This window comes from Anolis carolinensis, chromosome 6, assembly GCF_035594765.1.
Source record: "Anolis carolinensis isolate JA03-04 chromosome 6, rAnoCar3.1.pri, whole genome shotgun sequence".
Taxonomy (NCBI): Eukaryota; Metazoa; Chordata; class Lepidosauria; order Squamata; family Dactyloidae; genus Anolis; species Anolis carolinensis.
The window spans coordinates 78,698,283-78,719,205 of record NC_085846.1 but is presented as its reverse complement, the minus strand read 5'-3'; the positions used below and the strand labels follow the sequence as shown (position 1 = coordinate 78,719,205).

At 35.4% G+C, this 20,923-nt stretch overlaps 1 protein-coding gene across 8 annotated transcripts in view; it reads right to left on the bottom strand.

Moving 5' to 3' along the window:
- The window catches only part of satb1 (SATB homeobox 1), a 118,244-nt gene that overhangs the window by 24,143 nt on the left and 73,178 nt on the right, over positions 1-20,923 (bottom strand). For 6 of the 8 annotated variants that reach the window (XM_062957944.1, XM_062957942.1, XM_062957945.1 and 3 more), the window contains 3 exons: positions 16,996-17,208; positions 12,892-12,972; positions 9,832-9,987 (listed from right to left, as the gene is read on the bottom strand). In XM_062957944.1, the coding sequence (XP_062814014.1) occupies positions 9,832-9,987; positions 12,892-12,972; positions 16,996-17,208 (450 nt within the window). The remainder of the gene's footprint in view (positions 1-9,831; positions 9,988-12,891; positions 12,973-16,995; positions 17,209-20,923) is intronic. The other 2 variants (XM_008112715.3, XM_003222165.4) reach the window with 1 other exon arrangement.

Here is a 20,923-nt window from a genome sequence, read left to right as displayed (position 1 = left end):
AAACTGGGGGGAAAGATCTAGGAAGATACAGTGGATTAATGAACGGTCTATTTTAAAACCTTGTCAATATTCCTCCACAGAGTAAGTTTAAAAAATAAATAAATTATGGAGTAAATGATACAAACAACCACAAGCTGTGTGACTAAAAATCTCTGAGAGATACGTAGTGTTTATCTATGAGCAGAGTGCACTGAGACTTCCCGTGTTTTACTGAAAGTCAATCTGCATTCACTGTTCTGTATATTTGACTGCTCAGTGTGTACTTTAGGCTTTGAAAGGGCTGTTGTAAACTAACCCTTTATGGTATTATTTATTTATATATGGAAGAGGGCTTTCATTTGCATATCTGCCTTAGTTTGCTGAACTTTACACAGGTCCTTTTTAATTGCATTACCCCTAGTTTTTCCCCCTAAAAGAAGGCTTGCGCCTGATTTGATATATAGAGGGCATCACACAGAGAGGAACTCTGGCTTCACACTTTCCATGAAATTTTCTAACACTGTCTTCCATTTCCAAATATTCCATTCCAACATGCTAGTGTGATCAATAAACAAAACAAACTTTTGTGTGAATTAAGCAAATAAAAGTGTCACAGAAATATGAACAGACAAGTGCTGTTTATTCATATGGGTAAAAACAAAACATTGCACCTGAGAACAATGTTGCTTAGCATGCCACTTCTGAAACTGAGTAGCTCAGTTGACAGTGGTACAATGGGGAGGTGGGGAGAAAGAACGTACTCTTTCTCATGTCTTACACTTCTCTTGTGTTCTCTGTATGGATTCACCCAAATTTGGAAATAACACATGGGATTTGTCCTTTGTTTTGCTCATGGTTTAATGATCAAGGAAAGGAAGGGGGAAGAAGCAGATGAAAGGCCAATTCTTCATTCTATTTTTCCCCAAGATCTTAAAATCAAGGCTCACATGAGAGTATACAAAAGTTTCAAATAATATTAACCCAAGTGGTACTATGGGTTAATGGTACTCTATGGTACTCATCACTCAGAATTATGCTGGAAAACCAACCAATGAACAGCAAAATGGTTGCAACATGGATGCTACTTAAGGAGATTACTCTTTCTGGGAAATTGAAATGACTGAGTGAAGTAGATTTAACTGAATGAAAAAGTTAACAGTGAACAAGCACATTCATGCTGTCAATAGAATTCTCTCTATACAAGCCCCAGGTTTTGAGTCATCAAACAGAACAAGACAGACAGGAAAAGTTGCCAAGGTTCAAAAGGTCCTGATGCCTTTCTTCAAGAAGTCATAAAGGAAAGTTGCTAGAGGTTGGGAATAGAATGCCCCCTGTTAAGGTATCTACTTGCCCTACTGTTTCTTTATAGTTTATATTTGCTCTAATGATAGTGTAATCATCATGATATTCAACCGTCTGCAACATAATAAAACATACAGTTGGCCAGCACAGACATTGCAATAGTTCTGAAGCCACTGATTGAAAAGATAAAAAGTTGGTTAACCTTACCTTGAGCCATATACTATTATGAGAGGGGAAAACCCACAGAAGCCGAATTACCTAATTCTAGAACATACCTGCCTGTACAAAGTAGGATATCAGCATATTAGCAGTAATTCCAAACCAGGATGTCCCAAGTTCACAGTGCTATCTCATACTATCTCATGAACAGAAAAGCCCAAGCTGTAGAACTTAAGTATCAAAAGTTACAGAAATTTATGAGCAAGGTTGCAAGTTTTACATTGCTGTAGCCCAGTTATGTCAGTTAGGGTTATGTCAACAAAGGATCAAGCTGAATTTTATTTATTGATTGACTATTTAGTTACTTGTATATTTCATCATTCCTTCAATGACCTCAAAGCATTTCTTCTTCTGTGAGGTTGATCGGTCTGAGAAAAAGTGACTGGCCCAGTCACTTCATGGGTTTCATGATGAAAGGGAAGTAGAAACTTGACCCCTAAGTCCCAGTCTAGCAACTGAACAACTTAGACTTCTGCAGTAAAGAAGAGGCGGCTATCCAATTAAACATCTAGAAAAGTGATTTATATAAACTACGTAGATAATTTTACTAGAAATTTGAGCCAAGCTCAAAAAGTGGTAGACATTTCTAAGGAAGTATCAGAAATTAAAATCTCATGTAATAGCCACACAGTGCACATACTGTTCATTATGAAACCATGGGTACCATATTAATTTCAGTCGGTGTAAGTGACTGAACAACTGGAATGATAAAGATAGAAGGGCCGGAAGTTAGGCAATGTACTGTAAACATGAGGCAAAGGAATGGGCCAGGATTATCTTTAACTGTATCAGATTACTGAAGAAACAGCATGTAGATTCTAAGAACAAACGTGTCAAACAATGGCCAAGTGCTCAATAGAATGTATGGGGATTGCTTTTTAAAATTTATATTAAAAATAGATTCTGTTCAACAAAAAAGCATCTTTAAATAAATTTAAGAGTAGTTCTTTAGATGTAAAAATACACTTCGTGGGGGAAAGTATTTTGGATGCTATTTAGCAGAACTAAATACTTTTCAGTCCAGTTGTTTCAAACTGATGTAGTTAATCGTTCAAAGTGGAATCCTATGTATATTTACTCAATTTAGTGTTTTAAACTGTGCTTATTCCCAAATAAACATGTGTAAGATTGCAGGCTGTCTAAATCAATAGCACAAGCAAGTCAACCCTGATTATGTCCATTTTTTGCAGGTTCACAAACAATGAATGAACTTTCTCTGTATGTTTTTAAGAGAACTGTGTCAGATTATAAAGCTAAAATAAAATTTTATTAGGACCAACCCGTAGGAAGATGTCATTTGGTGTGTAAATTAAAACAAGGAGCTATATTATTGCAATGCAACAAATGGATCGAAGCTATGATAGCCAATCTAATCTTTTTTCATGATTGTCCAGTATGATATGCCAGATGAATAGTTCTTAATGGAATCATAAAAATACCATCAAACATGCATATCAGGAAATGCATGTGCCGTTAGCATGACAGCAAATAAGTAATAAATGCTTCCTTTTTGTGAAATGACAGGAACATGGTAACATCCAAATTGCCAAACACCAGCTGTTTCTAATGATGGCACTACCATATGGAAAAAGCAAAATCCTACATCAGCCTTGCTTAATCCCAATTCAGTGCCAGACTACATCTTCAAGTGTTACATACTATCATCCTGTTCAGCATCCACTGTAGCCCAACATCACAAGGAGGAAAAATGGAGGCTCACAAATGAGTAGCATCCATGCCACTGTGCATCACAGTGAGAAAATCTGATGGCAGGCACCATTCAAATGGCAACTGTACTCTCTGTTTGTAAATAATGCATGTATCTGTGACAGTGACAATGGCAGATACAAATGCTAATAAAATCAGAATCAGAGATAAAATTTATTCATTCACTCTATTATCATAAAAATGAAATTGTATATAGGGGTGTCCATGTTCTCAACAGGAAAACACATACTCAACAACTACAGAAAAAGATAACATGCAGTAATAACAACTATTTATTTGAATTGTGACTCTTTAAAGTTGATGAACATTTTTGTTTAACAAGTCTTTTCTCTGTTTTAATAGGTTTTGTCTTTTGGAAAAGAAATTTTCATATCCCAGAAATTCAGTTATTAATTCAATGAAATATTTTCTGGGGATAAGTATAAACATTTTTAAATGACAGTGTCTTCCCAGATACTCTTGCACTTTCTTAAGTGACTCTCCTTAATTTATAATCTATAATTAATTTATAATCAAGATAATTATAGGGCAATCTTTATATAACTCAGCTCAAGAGAAATTCTGCTTTGAGGCTTACTGTCAGATGAGAATACCTATGACCATAGATTGAAAATTATACAGAATGTATGCAACTAAGGCATGCTGATAAGGACAAATTAAGTACAGGCATGAAGACTATCAAAGATAACAGAAAATGTATAGAAAAAAAGGTTAAAATGTGATAGTAAAATGTAAAATAGTGTACTTAAAAATTAAAATAGATTATTAGTAGTGGTGACAGTGGGTCTCATAAAACTACTTTGTAATCTTAAACAATAATTTATTTGCATATAAGAATATTATAATAGTAATAAGTAGAAATATATGAAATAATAATAATAATAATAATAATAATAATAATAATAATAATAATAATAAAAACTTTATTTGTACCCCGCCACCATCTCCCTGTGGGGACTCGGGGCGGCTCACAATGCTACAAAAGTAACAGCGCAAATACTCAATTACTGTGCCCCCTTTCATGCATGCATAAAAGTAATCAATATATTGTTGTTAATTTCATAATTTTCAACTACATATCAATGGCTTCCTAATATTACTATTATTGCATGAATTATATATATAAAATGTCATGTGTCCTTTTAGTGCTCAGGTAGGACCAAGGGGAAAACAATGCACACACATATGGCAAGTTAACTAGTGACTTTATGAGGACACGAAGTAACATGGAGGGGTACAGACAACGAATATTTCTTCTTAATGTCTAACGCTCACTTGAAAGTAAAAGACATCTAAAGAAACATACAGGTTTGAAGTCATGGTTAACATTCTATCATAATTAGAAACATTTCAAGAACCCTGTAATTTCCAATCAAAATTACAGTAATTTCCGATACACAAGCCATGATTCATGACAGAATTTTACATTCCATGAGAGATTATAGTGGCCTGATGTATGACACAGTGAGTACAGCGCTAACATAAACAATTCAGTTTAATGTTTAAACAGCACTTGGTGTTTAGAATCCTACAATAAAAGAAACATATTATTGCAGAAATTATCACTTTGACAGTGATTGAAGGGTACGCAGGCATGTGGCCTGTAAAGCTATAATTTTTTACAGTCCACAGCTTGAGTTTAATCATTTTGATATAACATTTCCAAAATTTCCTTTTAAGTATTCCTTACAGCATATAACTTTAAAAAGAAACATCTTTTCTATATAATGAAAGATGGAACTGCTCCCAACTGCAAACATTTTGGAAGTGGAAGCTTAAATAACAACCTAAACTCCAAAATACCTTTAATAAGGGTCACATTTTGTCAGCCTAGCTAGAACTGAAACATGTTTAAAGGAAGATGTAAGAAAATCATCTGTTACAGAGATTTACCTATTAGCTGACTTTATAATTAAGGATAATCTATTTCCCAGTCACCTTTAAATGTAATCAGTCTGTTTCAACATGATTTCATACCAATAATCTAACTAGACCCATAATATTCCACTAACAAAAATATGTTTCCACTTTCAGTTAGCCTGCATGCATTGCGCATGACAGCTATATCCTACACACCAGTCACTGTACACACCACATTTTGAAGCAGTTTCATTAAATAGATGTTATACTAACCACAAAGAATTGACATTGGCACCAGATTGTGGGCAATGTCAACAGGTCTGGAAAAGCACCTCGTTTGGGACAGCTTATACTTTAGTGATGGTAATCAAAAGAAAATGTGTTTTTAAAATAACTATACCCAAACTAATGAGTCATTGAAAAAAGAAGCCCAAAGCAGTGTCAAAAACACCCACTGGGTTATTTGAAGAGCACAGAAGTATTACAGTCTTTATATGTAGAAATCTAAAGTTTAGAATGCATAGTACTAAAAGAGAATATTGACACACTAATATAATTGCAGTATATTTGGAAGTCAAAAATGTTTTTGATCAAGATTCTCACTAAGGAAACACAGCAATATGGAGATAAGAGAAGAGGTCTTTTATATAGGAAACTGTTGAAAGACAGGAAATAGAGTATGAATAAATGAGCAATTTACATAATAGAAAATATCAGCTGTGGATTTTTCCTCCAAGAATATTTATTGTGACTTACACTTTTACTTATTTGTAAATGATCTGGAAACTAGGATAATTAAAGGAAGTAACTACAGAGAACTCCAAAGTATTTCTTCAGTTAAACAGCAGACAGTATTTTATGTAACTGCAAACTGATGCATGACTCTGCAATCTTCATGCATTTGGTCCAAAGTAAATTCCACTGTTCAGTAGATCACATTCCTTGGTAAGTGTGCTTACAACTGTAGCAAGTCCTAAACATATGAAGTGCTATAAATGCCCAGGGAAGCTGTTTTCAACTCACTGTAAGTTCAATGCTGACATGAGTTCAGATTACTCTAGCCAGGATAAGAAAAAGTCAGTATTAGGATTATCTATTCAAAAGTCTATGGTGTGAACAAAGGAAATAAATTTGAGGTATATAGAAGTGGATTCTGATTTAGTATACCAACTGAAATCAGTTATACTTATACCCACTGATTTCAATTACTGTACTATAATCATGAGTAGACTTGGATCCAACTCATTGGCTGCTTTCCCATTATAGATTACCATATATACTCGAGTATAAACTGACACGAATGTAAGCCGAGGCACCTAATTTTGCCACAAAAAAACTGGGAAAACATTGACTCCAGTATAAGCCGAGGGTGGTAAATTTCAGAAATAAAAATAGATACCAATAAAATTACATTAATTGAGGCATCGGAAGGTTAAATGTTTTTGAATATTTACATAAAGCTCAAATTTAAGATAAGACTGTCCAACTCTGATCAAATCATTATTCTCCTCTTCTTCAATGTAAATGTGCTTGTGTATCCTTTTAATAATAATAGAGTAAAATAATATATGTAATAATAATAATAATAATAATAAATACAGGAAAATAATACATGTAATAATAAATAGAGTAAAATAATAAATGTATTAATAATAATAAAAAATAGAGTAAAATAAATGTAATAGTAGCAAAATAATAGAGAAAAATAGTAAATGTAATAATACCAATAATAATAGGTAAAGGTAAAGGTTTCCCCTGACGTTAAGTCCAGTCATGTCCGACTCTGGGGGGTTGGTGCTCATCTCCATTTCTAAGCCCAAGAGCCAGCGTTGTCCGTAGACACCTCCAAGGTCATGTGGCCGGCATGACTGCATGGAGCGCCGTTACCTTGCCGCCGGAGCGGTACCTATTGATCTACTCACATTGGCATGTTTTCGAACTGCTAGGTTGGCAGGAGCTGGAGCTAACAGTGGCTGCTCACACCGCTCCCGGGGTTTGAACCTGGGACCTTTCGGTCTGCAAGTTCAGCAGCTCAGCGCTTTAACACACTTTGCCACCGGGGCTCACCAATAATAATAGAGAAAAATAATAAATGTACCATATGTTCTCGAGTATAAGCTGACCCAAATATAAGCCAACCAGGACCCTCACCAGTGTATAAGCCGAGGGGGGCGCTTTTTCAGTCTTAAAAAAGGGCTGAAAAATTAGGCTTATACTCGAGTATATACAGTAATTTGAATATATAAGGTTTAGGCAATGAAATGGCTTGGATGTTCATAGTTTGGCTCAGTAAACTCTGATAAGAACTTGTTCTGTGCCCCTTTCCCCACCACCCCAATAAGTTTTCCAATTACCAGTTTTTTTTAAAAACCAGAAAATTATGGTTACAGGCAAAAATCTTAAACTACAATGTAAAATTGATCCATGGCTCCATCGACACTGTCTTTATATCCCAGGATCAGATCCCAGATGATCTGCTTATCCCGGATTATTTGGCAGTGGAGACTCATAAAACCCAGTTCAAAGCAGATAACCTGGGATCAGATCCTATGATATAAGGAAAATGTAGAAGGGGCCAAAGATATAAATTTTGAGATAGCTATATTAACTTACAATAACTCCCTCAAGCTCATTGCCAGTTTATTTTCATTGATAGCAGAGGCAAACAAGTGGGATAGACTGAGAACTTCCCAAAGGCAGCTGGCTGACCACTATGTGAAGGAGTCTGAATGTCTACTCTAATGTTATTTTCTTACAAATAAATTACATAGCTATATGTCAGACGATTGTATCAAAATAAATGCATTTTAATATTTGAAGAAGAGGACAGAGTGTGGCAAATGAAGATGACAACCAGTGTAACATCGCAACTAAAGGTGTCAAGCTATACATGATAACCTAAATTACTGCATTGTTGTATTAAGATGAAATAAAGGAAGAAGAATCATGCCTAGAGCTCCTTGGAGAAAAAGTAGGGCACAAATGAAACAGAGAAAACCCCATGTTGGAAACGTAAGACTTTTGAAGAATCAGATTACCTTATTATTGAATAAAGACAAAACCTGTGCTGCTGAATTGTATGTCCTTTTCAGCATTTCCATGTCTGAGCCAACGTCTGAACCAAATCTAAGTATCATCTTTAGTTGGTACATGTTGTTCCTCAAACACCTAAATACATTTGGATTCAAACATCTTAAAATTATCTAAATTTCTGGGTGCTGTAAATATTTTAATTTGATCTATGCTTCATGCTACAGAAGTCACCTAGAGAAAGACACATTTATACAAGCCAGATTGAGCCAACCACACTTTCCTTCTAATTGTTGCAGGCCTCCACCCGTTGTGTGTAACAATTTCCACATCTTTATGGGATTATTTAAAGTTATATTTGTGGTATGTGGACCACCAGTGGTCCCCATGAACTAAAATATAGTCCATGGCATCATTGTTACAATAAAGTTACAACGAGAGCGACCGGTCTTGTGAAACCCTTATAGTGCTGAGGCAATGGTGATGTCGGGAGGGAAAAGGCTGACTACCCATAAAAGGCATGACAACAAACCTCCTGACTGCTGCTTCTCGTCCTTCTCCCTCCCTCTGAGCAGACCCATTTCATATGGCACCTGGAAGCAGGGGTGCCTTGGTGTTTTCATTTTTAGGCCTGTTCCTGGGATTATTTGGGGTGCTGATTCCGAAAATTGTTTTGGATAGACCACATCAGCTCTTGATTATTAAATATGGCTTTCTGTGGGTGAGCAGATGACAACTACTGGATGGCATATGTTCTGTATCGGAAACTAGAGCTGATGTGGTTGATCCAATGCAATTTTCGGAATCAGCACCCCAAATAACCAAACCAAATCTAAAGTTGACCAAAAACTGAGTTGTAACCCTTTTGGTTCTCATGTTGGAGAATGGTCCCTGGTCAAAGTGGTCCCTGGCCAAAAAAGGTTTGGAACCACTGTTCTAGATGCTATTAGACTGCTTCTTCTAGCACTCTTCATTGTCCACTCTGTAGACTGTAGTGGGTACAACTTGTAGTTCAACAATTCCCTGCACTCCTCTTGATCTCTTCCCCTATCTCTATCTATCTATCTATCTATCTATCTATCTATCTATCTATCTATCTATCTGCTTGTTCCTTCTAAAATTGAATCCTCTCTTCCTATGTATTGAAGTAGCTCAGACACTGTTATGACACACATACCTTGAAGGGGAAATAGAAATAAAATGCTATACAGTGAAAAGTGAAATAGTAGAAGGGTTAATAGGATTCTTCAAAGTGGTGAAAAGAGAGTACTGTAATGAAAAGAGAATGCTTTAAGAGAGGATACAAATTTTAAGTGTTTTTTTAAAAATTGGATACATTTTTTTCTGTTATGAATGTGATGTCTTGGCATTCATGAATGACAATGGGACAATGGCTGTCTAATGTGGTTGAGTTGTGCATTCCCACTCGGTTTAGGTCAACAGCTTTCCATTATAATGTCAGCAAGTATATCCAGTTTCTAAATACCATCAGGCAAAATCTAGAGGAAGTAAAATGACACTTTGAATGCCATAAAATTAAGCAGAGATAACTTGTTAGGACAGCTAATGTAACAACATTTAACATTTTATGTCTTGTGCCCATATTTCATTTGGTCTTTCCCCCTGCATTACACCCAAATTAGCTGGATTACAGAACAGCTGTAAAAGCAGAAATACTAAATTTATCTCAATGATAACTGGTGGAGTCCTTACCTGGCTTTTAGTAGCTGCGACCTTGGCAAATAATGCTTGAGACACTTTAGCTCTCTTCATTTCCTGCTGGATCTCATCGTAAATGGAAGCATTAATGTTCATTGTATTGTTTTCTGGTTTGCCATTCCTTTCTGTTGCAATAGTTGCTGTTTTTACCTAGAAAATAGAAAATGTCATTAGCTAACAGATAAAATACCCAGTTAGGAAGTACAACTGTTCTCAACACTCACTGCCATACAAAGTGCTTTCAATTAGAAACACGTTCTTTTGAAATCAAGATGGCTTACTTTCATGTAAGCATGCTTAGGAGATTTTGAAGAGATTACTCATTTTTCTTGTAACCTTTTGCAAAAAATTTAAAACACAAGTACTAGAGATTTGCAGATATTCAGCATTGAAAACCTACACCTATCTAGTAAGATGTAAACCACACTGAGTTCAATGGGCTTTATTATCAACATGAGTATAGGATGGAAAGTATGGTTGCAACCTCAAAACATCTGATAGCATTATAATCCATTCAAATCTATAACCTCTCCATGTAAGATTAACTAAAAATATCAAAGAACAGGCAGATTCCCTCATTATTCATCTCTCTTAATGTAAGACAATGTTTCTGCAATACAGAAATATTACTACTAACCTAATTTATAAGACTCTTACAAGAAAAAAGTATATAGAAGCATTTTGAATATTTGAAAGAGCTATATAAATGTTAGTAAAGGTTTCTCTTTGACATTAAGTCTAGTTGAATCTGACTCTGGGCTGTGGAGGTCATGCTCATGTCCATTTCTAAGCTGAAGAGCGAATGTTGTCTATAGACACCTCCTAGGTCATGTGGCCAGCATGACTGCATGGAGCGCCGTTATATAAATGCTAAGTGTAATTTATTATTGTTCTGTTAGCTTGTTTTCTTTTATATAATAGCGTGCATAGTCTGAAAAGTGACTAGTAGACAAAACATTCAACTCCTTGTGTTTCGTTAAACTTACCTGGTGACATTAAACAATCACATTACATTAAATGGATCAATGCATGGGTATGTGCTTTTAAGTTACCTATTGATTTATGGCAATCTCATGAATTTCATATGGTTTTTTCTGGGCAACTTGGCTTTTTATGCAGAGCTTGGATAAAATGAATTATTAATGTTTCACCCAACAAGGGCTGAACACCATAATTACTATTTAATGCAATGTATTCTAAACATGTTGGAAACATGTTCACAACTTTAACAAATACTAGAAAAAGTTTAAATTGCTTTGTTTGTTCACTTGTTTTATTTAGGCTGCTGCAGGGGAGGAAGGAAGAAAGCATTGCCCTTGTGGTTTAGAACAGATCAAGATCTACAGTTTGTGGACTATGGCTGAAACATAGGTCCTTAAGAGAAGCATAGGACATTAAGACTTGGCCTGATAAAAATGAGGGATAGGAAAGCAAGATGATCAGGTGTAGTTGAAGATAGCATTTCAACTCCCCAATCCTCCATATCCATCAGATAACCCCCTTTAAATGAACATGAAGAGAAAGTGAGACATGAAGTATAATATAAGATGGTGGTAGGACTAGATTCTAGTTGAAGGCCCTCATCATTTGCAAAGACATATTTTAGAATCAGGTTTTGATGTACTTTATCTCAGTTATATCATTTCAAAGATCAATTTTACTTATGGCTGGCTTTTTTTTTTTACAATAGCAGCCCCAGACCTTAGTGTTTCCAAATTGTAAGTGAGCTGCATTTACACTTTTTTGTGACTGGTATATCATGGCCCAGGCAAAAACAGTCAAATGTCAGCAAAAGTCACAATTTTCTCCAGAATATATTTTTTCAAAGTGGAAAATATTTCATAATTATATTTCATAAATAAACAATTAATTATTTCTCCTCTTAAAAATGTTGAAAATGAATTAGCTTCTCTTTAATATCCACTCACTGTTAATCCAAAATCCCAATCAAGCAGTCTAAGCCCCCTCCCAGTTTACTTCATCCATATTCTTCTACAAATTCTTTTCCCAAAGAGTATCTCACACTACATAGTATTAAACAGCATCTCATTCAGATTATTCATGTAGAAAAGTAAACTGATGAGGATTCTGGGAAATCATTCCCACCCAACAAGTGGTATATGCCACCACGTCAGACACAAAAATGATGTGATTCTACTTCCATTTTCATTTTTGGCCATTCTGATGGGGGGATGTGCTGTGTTTTGAAGCACTATTGCTACCTCCAGGTGAATCAGAACTAAGGGTGGGTTTTCTGGGGGAATTTATAGAGTTGTGGAGGTATCCAGAAGGCACCAGGAACTTTAAAAATGGGGACTTGGTGCTATTTTCTTATCACTGATAATTTCATTTAATTTAAATTCAGAAAATAAATTAAAGTTTCAGAGGTTCAACAAACTGTGTCCAAGCTTGGTAGCCTGCAGTGATTTCTAATAGATAAGTCAGAATACAATAAAAGTACACCTTCCTATACGAGAAGTTGTTCATTTTTCCACATAATAAGTGCAACCTGTGATTTCTTGCCACTGCCATCCCAAGCTACTTTAAGGCAAAAGGTCTACGGTACAGACAGACCCAGTCCACGTTTCTGCAAATTTCCTTTACATTCCTCCAACCCCCAGTAAATATTCTACTGAATAGGGTCAGGAAACCTAAATCATGCACAACTTAGGTGTTTGTTTTTTTTTGGTTTTGTTTTGGGTTTTGTTTTGTTTTTTTACTAAAAATGGATCAATCAAGAGCTTGGTCCAGGTTTTGCCAAAAATGTATTTTCATGAATGGGTAGGGATGAACAGCAAACAGCATACCTGAAGGAAAGTCTTTTTCAGTGACAGTGGGAACAAGCACAGGGCAATTCTGGTTTGCACTGCTGCTGCTAGACCAATGGATTTTAAAAGACCTATTTCCTCCATGTCACAATTCCCATTTAGCTCCTTTCCCCTATGTTGCCAATTTATTAAAGAAAAAAAGAAATTCACGAGTACGGTAGACCTAGCATTTTATATTTTAACTTGCAGGAGCCTAAGAAGATAGATTTTTGAAAATGTTACTCACTTGTAAAAGCATGTGCAGCTTCATGGAAACTCCTGTTTTCTCTTGAGTCCCTATGTAACTCATACATTGGCTCTTTTCTTGCTTTGGCAGCAATAAAGATAGGAAAGAAATCTAAATAAAATTTCTGTAAACTCTTGAGGAGATACAGAATTTAATATGATGCAGGGTTCAAAATTTTAATTCAAACTACCAATTTGTTGTAGTGTACTTTACGTTTGACTTTTTGACTGAAAATATACCGAAACATTTTAATCATCTTTATCTTCCTCCTCCTCCTTCTATAATATAAGCTATCTAGCAAGCAGATCTAATTTAGTGCTCTATATAGTAGAAATTAGTGGTCTCATATCTTTTTATTCATCTTTGCTCAACAAAGTTATTAATCTTCCCAATATTAGCTGGTGATGTGACTAAAGCAATGATGGGATTAAAGGCCTCAATCAAATTGCTAGTCCCATCTAAAGTAAAACCATTTAATCAATTGCTAAATAGTTAACATTCATGCAAATCCTGCTGCTTCAGTGGACTTAATCCTTGTCTGGAACTAGCAAATGGATTTAGGTGAAAACAACCACATGTGCTTAGAGCTTCATATATTAATAAGGCAATGTCCACCCAGACCCAAGAGACTGATTGTTTTCCACCTGCCCCAATAATTTATTACATTATCAGGGTATTTACTTGATCTCCCTCTTGATTAATATTTTGCAATGCAACTTATTTCAAACTATTTTCCATAGCTATGATGATGTAGTTTTGTCTCATCTTTATTTTACTTCAGTGTAGGTATAATACTATTAATATTATTTTCCGCCCCCTCCCTCATCACCATCCTTGTCATAATCATCCTTTCTCAAGATGGCTTTGTCACCCTCAAAATGCCCGTTCTTTTCTGTGGTTCGATTCATTATCTGCTGCTGATGAGCAAAATGACATAACTATATTGAACACACATAAAGTGATTTGCTTTTCCATTAACTGGAAACAATCACTTTTCAGAACTAAAATGGATAATGATTTTAATATCAGTCCTTAGGATGGATGCTCTTGTGGGATAAATTTGAAAAACTGTCAACAAACAGAAGCAATGTTTGTGTAGATATATACAAATGTGTGTGTGTGAACTAATATGCACATATGTACAGTGCTACACTTGTACATATATGCACACACACACACACAAATAGATAAATCCTGTTGGTTAGTTCTAGTTGGAGCAGATCCCTTGAATTAACATCTAGATAGAGAGTGAACACATACCCTGTTTCCCTGAAAATAAGACATCTCCTGAAAATAAGACCTAGTAGAAGTTTTTCTGAATTGCTAAATATAAGGCCTCCCCAGAAAGTAAGACCTAGCAAAGTTTTTGTTTGGAAGCATGCCCGACAAACAGAACACCAGAGCATGCAGGATTGGTAATTGTACGTACCATAGATTGTTGTACATGGAAATAATGGTAGTAACAAGAAATTCTTGATAGAATTCACAGTTTGTCTGGTCATGCTGGTTTGTGATGACAACTACTGAACAGTATATAATAAATGTTCATTTTTTTGGTTCAATAATAAATGTGAATTCTTCTTCATGGAAAAATAAGACATTCCCTGAAAATAAGACCTAGCGCATCTTTGGGAGCAAAAATTAATATAAGGCACTGTCTTATTTTTGGGGAAACAGGGTAGGTAAATTCCACCAATTCAATTAAGTATTCAGAGGGTGAATCTAGTACACTCTAGTTGGGACTAACAAGAGGATTTTGGTTAATATCTCTGTGTCTATACTCAAATATGTTAGGTGACAGCTTTATAGTAAATTATTATATAAAAGGCCTTCACCAATAAATAAATAAATATCCACATTAAGGGCAAGATTTGCACTAATTATAATAAATTATAATAGTGAAGATTCATATAATTTCTTTAAAAATGAGATAAATCCAAATTACTTTTAGGACAAAACATTAATAAGGCTGATGAACTTGGAATATAGGTCACTTGAGGTTTCCCTCTCTCCCCAAAAAACTCTTGCATAACAGATTAACCTCAAAAATATTTCCCTTCCTTCCCAACAGTTCCTTTCGAACCATTAAGAATAGCATGGATGGTTAGTCTGCTGTGCTCTAGTGAGCACTACATTAGATATTGCTAATTAACCTTTTAGAGGCTATCTACAAAGCTTTTTTTTCATTGAAAGAATTGATCATAATTTAGCACGATACTTGCTAAAGCTATCTCCTGTTCCAAAATATTTCATAATGCTAAGTATTTTTTCCAAGAGATTAAGTGTTAAGAATTAGAAATGAACTCAGTACAGATCTCAGGGAAGTAATACTTTCAAAGGTCATAAACACTTCAAAAATTTAAACTGATACACTATCAAGACTCATAATAACATTTGTTCTTTATGTAATATCACGGATGCACAAGGAATGCTTTGAAATCTTTGAAAGAATGCCTACAAAATATTACATGTAATATAACTATGGTATTGTCACTTTGCCACTTGGTTATTTGTAATGATGACAATACTTTGCTAAAAGAAATTATGGAACCAACCTACGTTTTAAGTCCTCTCTGACTAAGAAAACAAATTTTCCATTACTGGTAGTTATTTCAATATATTTGAAAAATACAGCTTTCCTAGGAAATCTGCACACACACACACAATTAAAACTGCTTGTAAAGATGGCAGTTCTGCAGTCATTCATATTTTCTGCAGAAATCCCAAACAGATGAAACCACAAAGAAAGAAAAATAACAATAGTTTTTCACAAATATGGGGTTTACGTTATTCTTCTTTGGTGAAAAACAAACAAGCAAGCAAGCAAGCAAAACCTTTATGAATGTATTCCTATAAATATTGTTTTAGTTTATGATCAAAATGTTTTAAAATTCTGCTTTAATTTTTAATATTACATTGTACATTAAAATTCACAATGTAATTAATTTCTCGCAAAATGAACTACTTTTTCTTTTTTTTCTGCAAATGGCACAAGATTTATGATAAATGCAATTGCTTTCAGAATGACTTTTCATCAGGACAAAGTTTACTACTCCATTATTTCAGTGGCGCCTGGAAGCATAGCTGTATTTAAGTGTTAGTGTTTCCATTAACAGTCTTCACCACAATCGTTTCTCAAAAACAAAAGACTATATTTTATATTTTGGCCATTCAAATGTATTTTTAAAATGAGAACTATCCCCAAAATTATAATTCATAACTATTTTCTCTACAGGGAATGAAAGGGCATTTAAATTTCAAAGGTGTTTAAACAACCTTGTTCAAGTATACAAAAAGCTATCCTCTGAAATTAGAGATTGCATCATGCAATCTCCTATTTCCATATCTTAACGTCAGCCTTATGTCAGCAATCCAGAAGGAGGGACCTGTGAAGGTCCAAGAAAACCTTATATTCAGAAACTAGTTTGCTATACCTTGGACCAAAATCTAGGAATACTTCAGCTTGAATAATGAAATTGAAAATTCTGGGAGTTTTCAATTTCCAGCTGTGCCTGTTATTAAAAGAGCAGTCACAATTAGTAGATTTTGGCTCAAGATCCCAGTTATTATTTTGCATTGTGCTCTCATACATGTGCCTTCCCTTTACACTAAACTGTGTTCTTTGAAGAGCTATACACATAGGTACTTATTTTACATATAACTTGCCTCGAGTACTGTGGGAGGAATACATTGTGAAGCTTAGTCTTCACATCAGAACAAAAGGAACAGAAAATGTTGATTCCTTGCATGAAACAAAACAAGTTGAAGAAACTTATCAAACAAAACTAACAGGATAAATGAAGGAGATATTTTTTACAAAAATGAAGCTCTGCAGAGTTTTGTAAAAGAATTTATATTTCACAACAGATACAAACTAAGCCCTTGCAATCAATTTGGTCATATCTGTCTGTTTTTTAAAGATGGATCAAATGCATATCCATGGTGTTTCTTACTGGTGTTATTTTGATACAAAAACATTAACTAATTAAACTGTCCACTCTCAAAACAGTATATGGAAGGTAGGTATTCTGTGATATGAATTTGTTTTTCACACAACACCAATATTTTAGCAATGAGATTATAAAGATGAAGAAAATGGTTTACTTGTGTAGGTCGGATAGGTGGTGTGCTTATAAGAGGCGTGGGGCCCATAGCAGAAGCGGCGTTCAAGCTCCTTTCCCTTTCGTCCTGGTATATTCTATCTCTTTCTGCTTCTGGCAGCTGCAAGAAATTCTGCATAGCCCGAAGGTTTACTAGGAGAGACTGTGAAGCAGTCTTGGGGTCTTCTTCCTTTCGCAGGATTTCTGAGAGCAAGCCCTGCAGAGAGAGGGGGGGAAAAGGACACACACAAAGCCATATTATACTATGCAGTTTTATGTAACAGACAGACACTGCTAATCATGTTTTTGTTTCACTGACTTTAGAAAATACACAGTAAAAAGGCATTCATCCTGCATAGGAATATATTACTGACAATTTAGGTAGTGCAGAAGAGAGCCTCAATTGTATTCTTAATTTTATTAAGCATCTGCTTTATGCACAATGCAAACTGAATCTGCTTAATTGGTCTCTTCTTTTTTACTGACTTAACTTGCCATGAAATCTTTCTAAGGCAGAGAGGAATAAATAAAATTCAAGTAATTGTGTTGCACTGTTACATCACAGACACGCAAAGCCTGAAATAAAGCATATATTCGATCTATACAGGCAAAAGGACATTTCTGAAAATGTTGGGGCTCTTTATAGCTCATGAATTTGATACACCATACAAAACTCATGGGTTGTTAATAGTTCTGAAAAGATTAACTCCTTCCAGCTCAAACTGCAAAAATAATTTTGAGTAAATGGATAGGTGATCATTGGAAAACATGGCCTAATTGATTAAAACAAATATTTATCATCATTTGTCAACATTTTTTCCTTTTCTCTTTCAGAAACAACTGGAAGAAATTCACATTCTCTTCTTCATTCATAGCTACTCCCCCCCCCCTTTACACACAAACAAAATCTGCTCACAGATGGGATTATTTACTTATCTGGTTATGCATTTCTAAATACTCAAGATTCAAAGGTAGGATACCTTGGGTTTGCCACCCAGTGATCAAAATGATCACACAAGCAATTATTTTGAAAAGGCAAGTTCTTGGGAATTCCAACTCTTGGTATTATTTAAGAACAAACAGGGGAAAGCTTTGTCTTCTCAAAAGAAAAGTAAAAAAACCAAAAATGCTATGTAAGTAAAGATTAGTTGTGTTTTTAAATTTTGTCCCTTGATAGCACATCATTTCAAAGTTAAGCTGTTACATGACTTCACACTAAGGATCTACCTGATCACCATATCTAGAGCCTGTTCTTCCCTAATCAGTAAATCTCATTACTTACTAACCCTGGTAGCAAACCTCTCACTTGACAGATTGAGCTATGATTCTATGATCTGGCACTTACGGCTTTGAGTTCTGCTCTTTTGCCAAACTGGTAGAATAGAACTTCCTTTTGACAGAAATGGTCACAAAAGGAAGATTCATTATTTAACAAAGTGGAAGTCAAAATTAAAGGGCGAGTAATCAGCCTGAAAGGAGTGGAAATGTAACATAAAATAAACAAAATACAGGTGGGAATATTTTATATGAGTAGTCATTTAATGAACCAAACCAGGAATGGAGCACCTCTGACCCTCTAATCTCTACACCAAACTCGTTTTCAATATTTGCCTAATACTGTATTTTAATTCAAGGTTAATGTTCATTCTACTTCAAAAGGACAACAAACCCTACCAGTTCTGATTTAGAACCATATTAATTTGGCTGGATATGCATTTGGGAGAGATTAATAGTTATGCTTAAATACAACTCCAGTCTATTATTAAGCATTTAGAAAGAAACTGCTCTGTGGTTTACTGATTTTGCTTACATTCTCAAAGATTTTCAAATGCCAGTGTTGTATATTCAGTAGACTGGATTATTTATTTAATGGATGGACAAAACACAGACCCTTCTAGAATAGACTAAACCTGCCATCTGATCTAGAGAATAAATGTCGTAGTGCCCATACTGACTGTAGTAGAAATATTTGTTTCAAAGTAGACCATCAACCCCATCTGCATATAATCTACTGTTGTGGCCATGTCAGGACCTGGGAAACATGAGTATTTCCAATTCACTTAAATTATGTGTTTATATTTTGCACATTAAATTAATCTATCTATCTATAATTCATGGATAGTTATCGTTTTGAAAAGAGTAACTCCTTCCAGCTCAAATTTGAAAAATAATTTGAGTAAATGGATAGGTAATCATTGGAAAACAAGGCCCAAATGATTAAGACAAATATTTATCATCATTTGTCAACATGTTTTTCTTTTCTCTCTTCAGAAATAACTGGAAGAAATACACATTCACTTCTTCATTCATAGCTATCCCTGGTGGCTTCATGTAGATGTTAACATGGGGGACAATATCGAGCCCAGCGAGATCTCACAGGACAAAGGCTGCAGGGCCGAGAAGCTGTCCCCCAGCAACACCTTCTGAGAGTGACCCTTCAGGAAGGACTGGAGCCACTGTTAAACAGTACCTCCAAGACCCATTCCTGCGAGGCATCCCAGAAGGCTACTGTGGTCTACAGTATCAAAGGCCACTAAGAGACCCAGGAGAACCAATGAGACACACTCCCCTCGTCAAGTTCCCTATGCCAATCATCCACTAAGGCAAACAAGGCTGTTTCAGTTCCATGACCCGACCTAGACCCAGACTGCGCCAGATCCAGATAATCAGTTTCCTCCAAGAACACCTGGAGTTGCAAGACCACCACATGTTCCAAGACTTTGCCCAAAAGGGGAAGATTGGAAACTGGCTGAAAGTTGTTCAATTGAGTGGGGCCCAGTGATGGTTTTTAAAGAACTGTTCCTACAAATTTAATAAATTAGGAATAATGAATTTAACTTTTAACGAATTATTTCAAAGCTCTAATGCTCCTCGCGTTTTGGAAGAGACATGAAGAAATGATGCAAGTGACGGATGAAATCAGATTAATTCTGGTGATGGATTCTGTTATTCCAAAACAAAAACATGCTACAATTAGCAGTGGGATACTGCCACTATGGTGGTTAATTGGTAGGTGAAGTTTCCTGTCCCTGTTTTATTCTGATTTAAAGCAGGGGGAGTTTAATTCTTGTTGCTGAGTAATGCGACCTTAATGAATATCATAGGATAAAGTCAGAAGCCTTACTGGGACAATGTGCTTGAAGGATAGGTCACCTGGGCATGTATTTGGGCATGTCACCGGTTTGTATAGCAAGGTGATATGCAAAACTCTTTTAGCAAGTGTTTCCTGGTGGGTGCAGCATTCTGCATACTCTGAGAATGATATTTGAGGACTACCTTTCTCAAAGCTCTCTGTAATCATTCAAAATTAAACAAAAAAAGTTATACAATTTCAACTCTCAATGTCTCAGATAAAGAAAACACATATTTCCTTACAACAAAGCCTTCAGCTTTGATAATTCTGTAGATACTTCCATATAGCTACAATGCTCCATAAGGAATAAAAACTAGTCTAAATAAGCTCAGAATTTTATATTATAGGAAAGAAGCCAAAGAGTCAGCTACATCCTAAACCAATAGCTTTAGTATCAATAGAATATAGTAATTTGCTAAATTGCCAAATCTCATTGGGATTAGCAGGTGGATACAGTCAACTGTTAATAAATTACTGACCTTTGCTAAAGAGGGCAATAACAACCATCATGACAATGTTCTGACCAAGACTAATGCCCATCTTCTCTACTAGGGATGCTTTTTATGAGATTGCCTGCTTCTATCAGAAATCAGGAGATTTTATTAAATCTTATTTGAGAGAGATGTCAAAATCCTTATCTAGAAATTGTGCCTTGCTTCAGGCCTTGCAATTGGATTGAGAAGGCTTCGATCTCCTTGGTTAGTGACATCCTCTGGGAAATGGACGGTGTGTGTGTATTCTTGTTGTTTCTGGCTTCACAAACAGAATTGGCCATGGTATCCTCCTGGGTTGTTTTGTG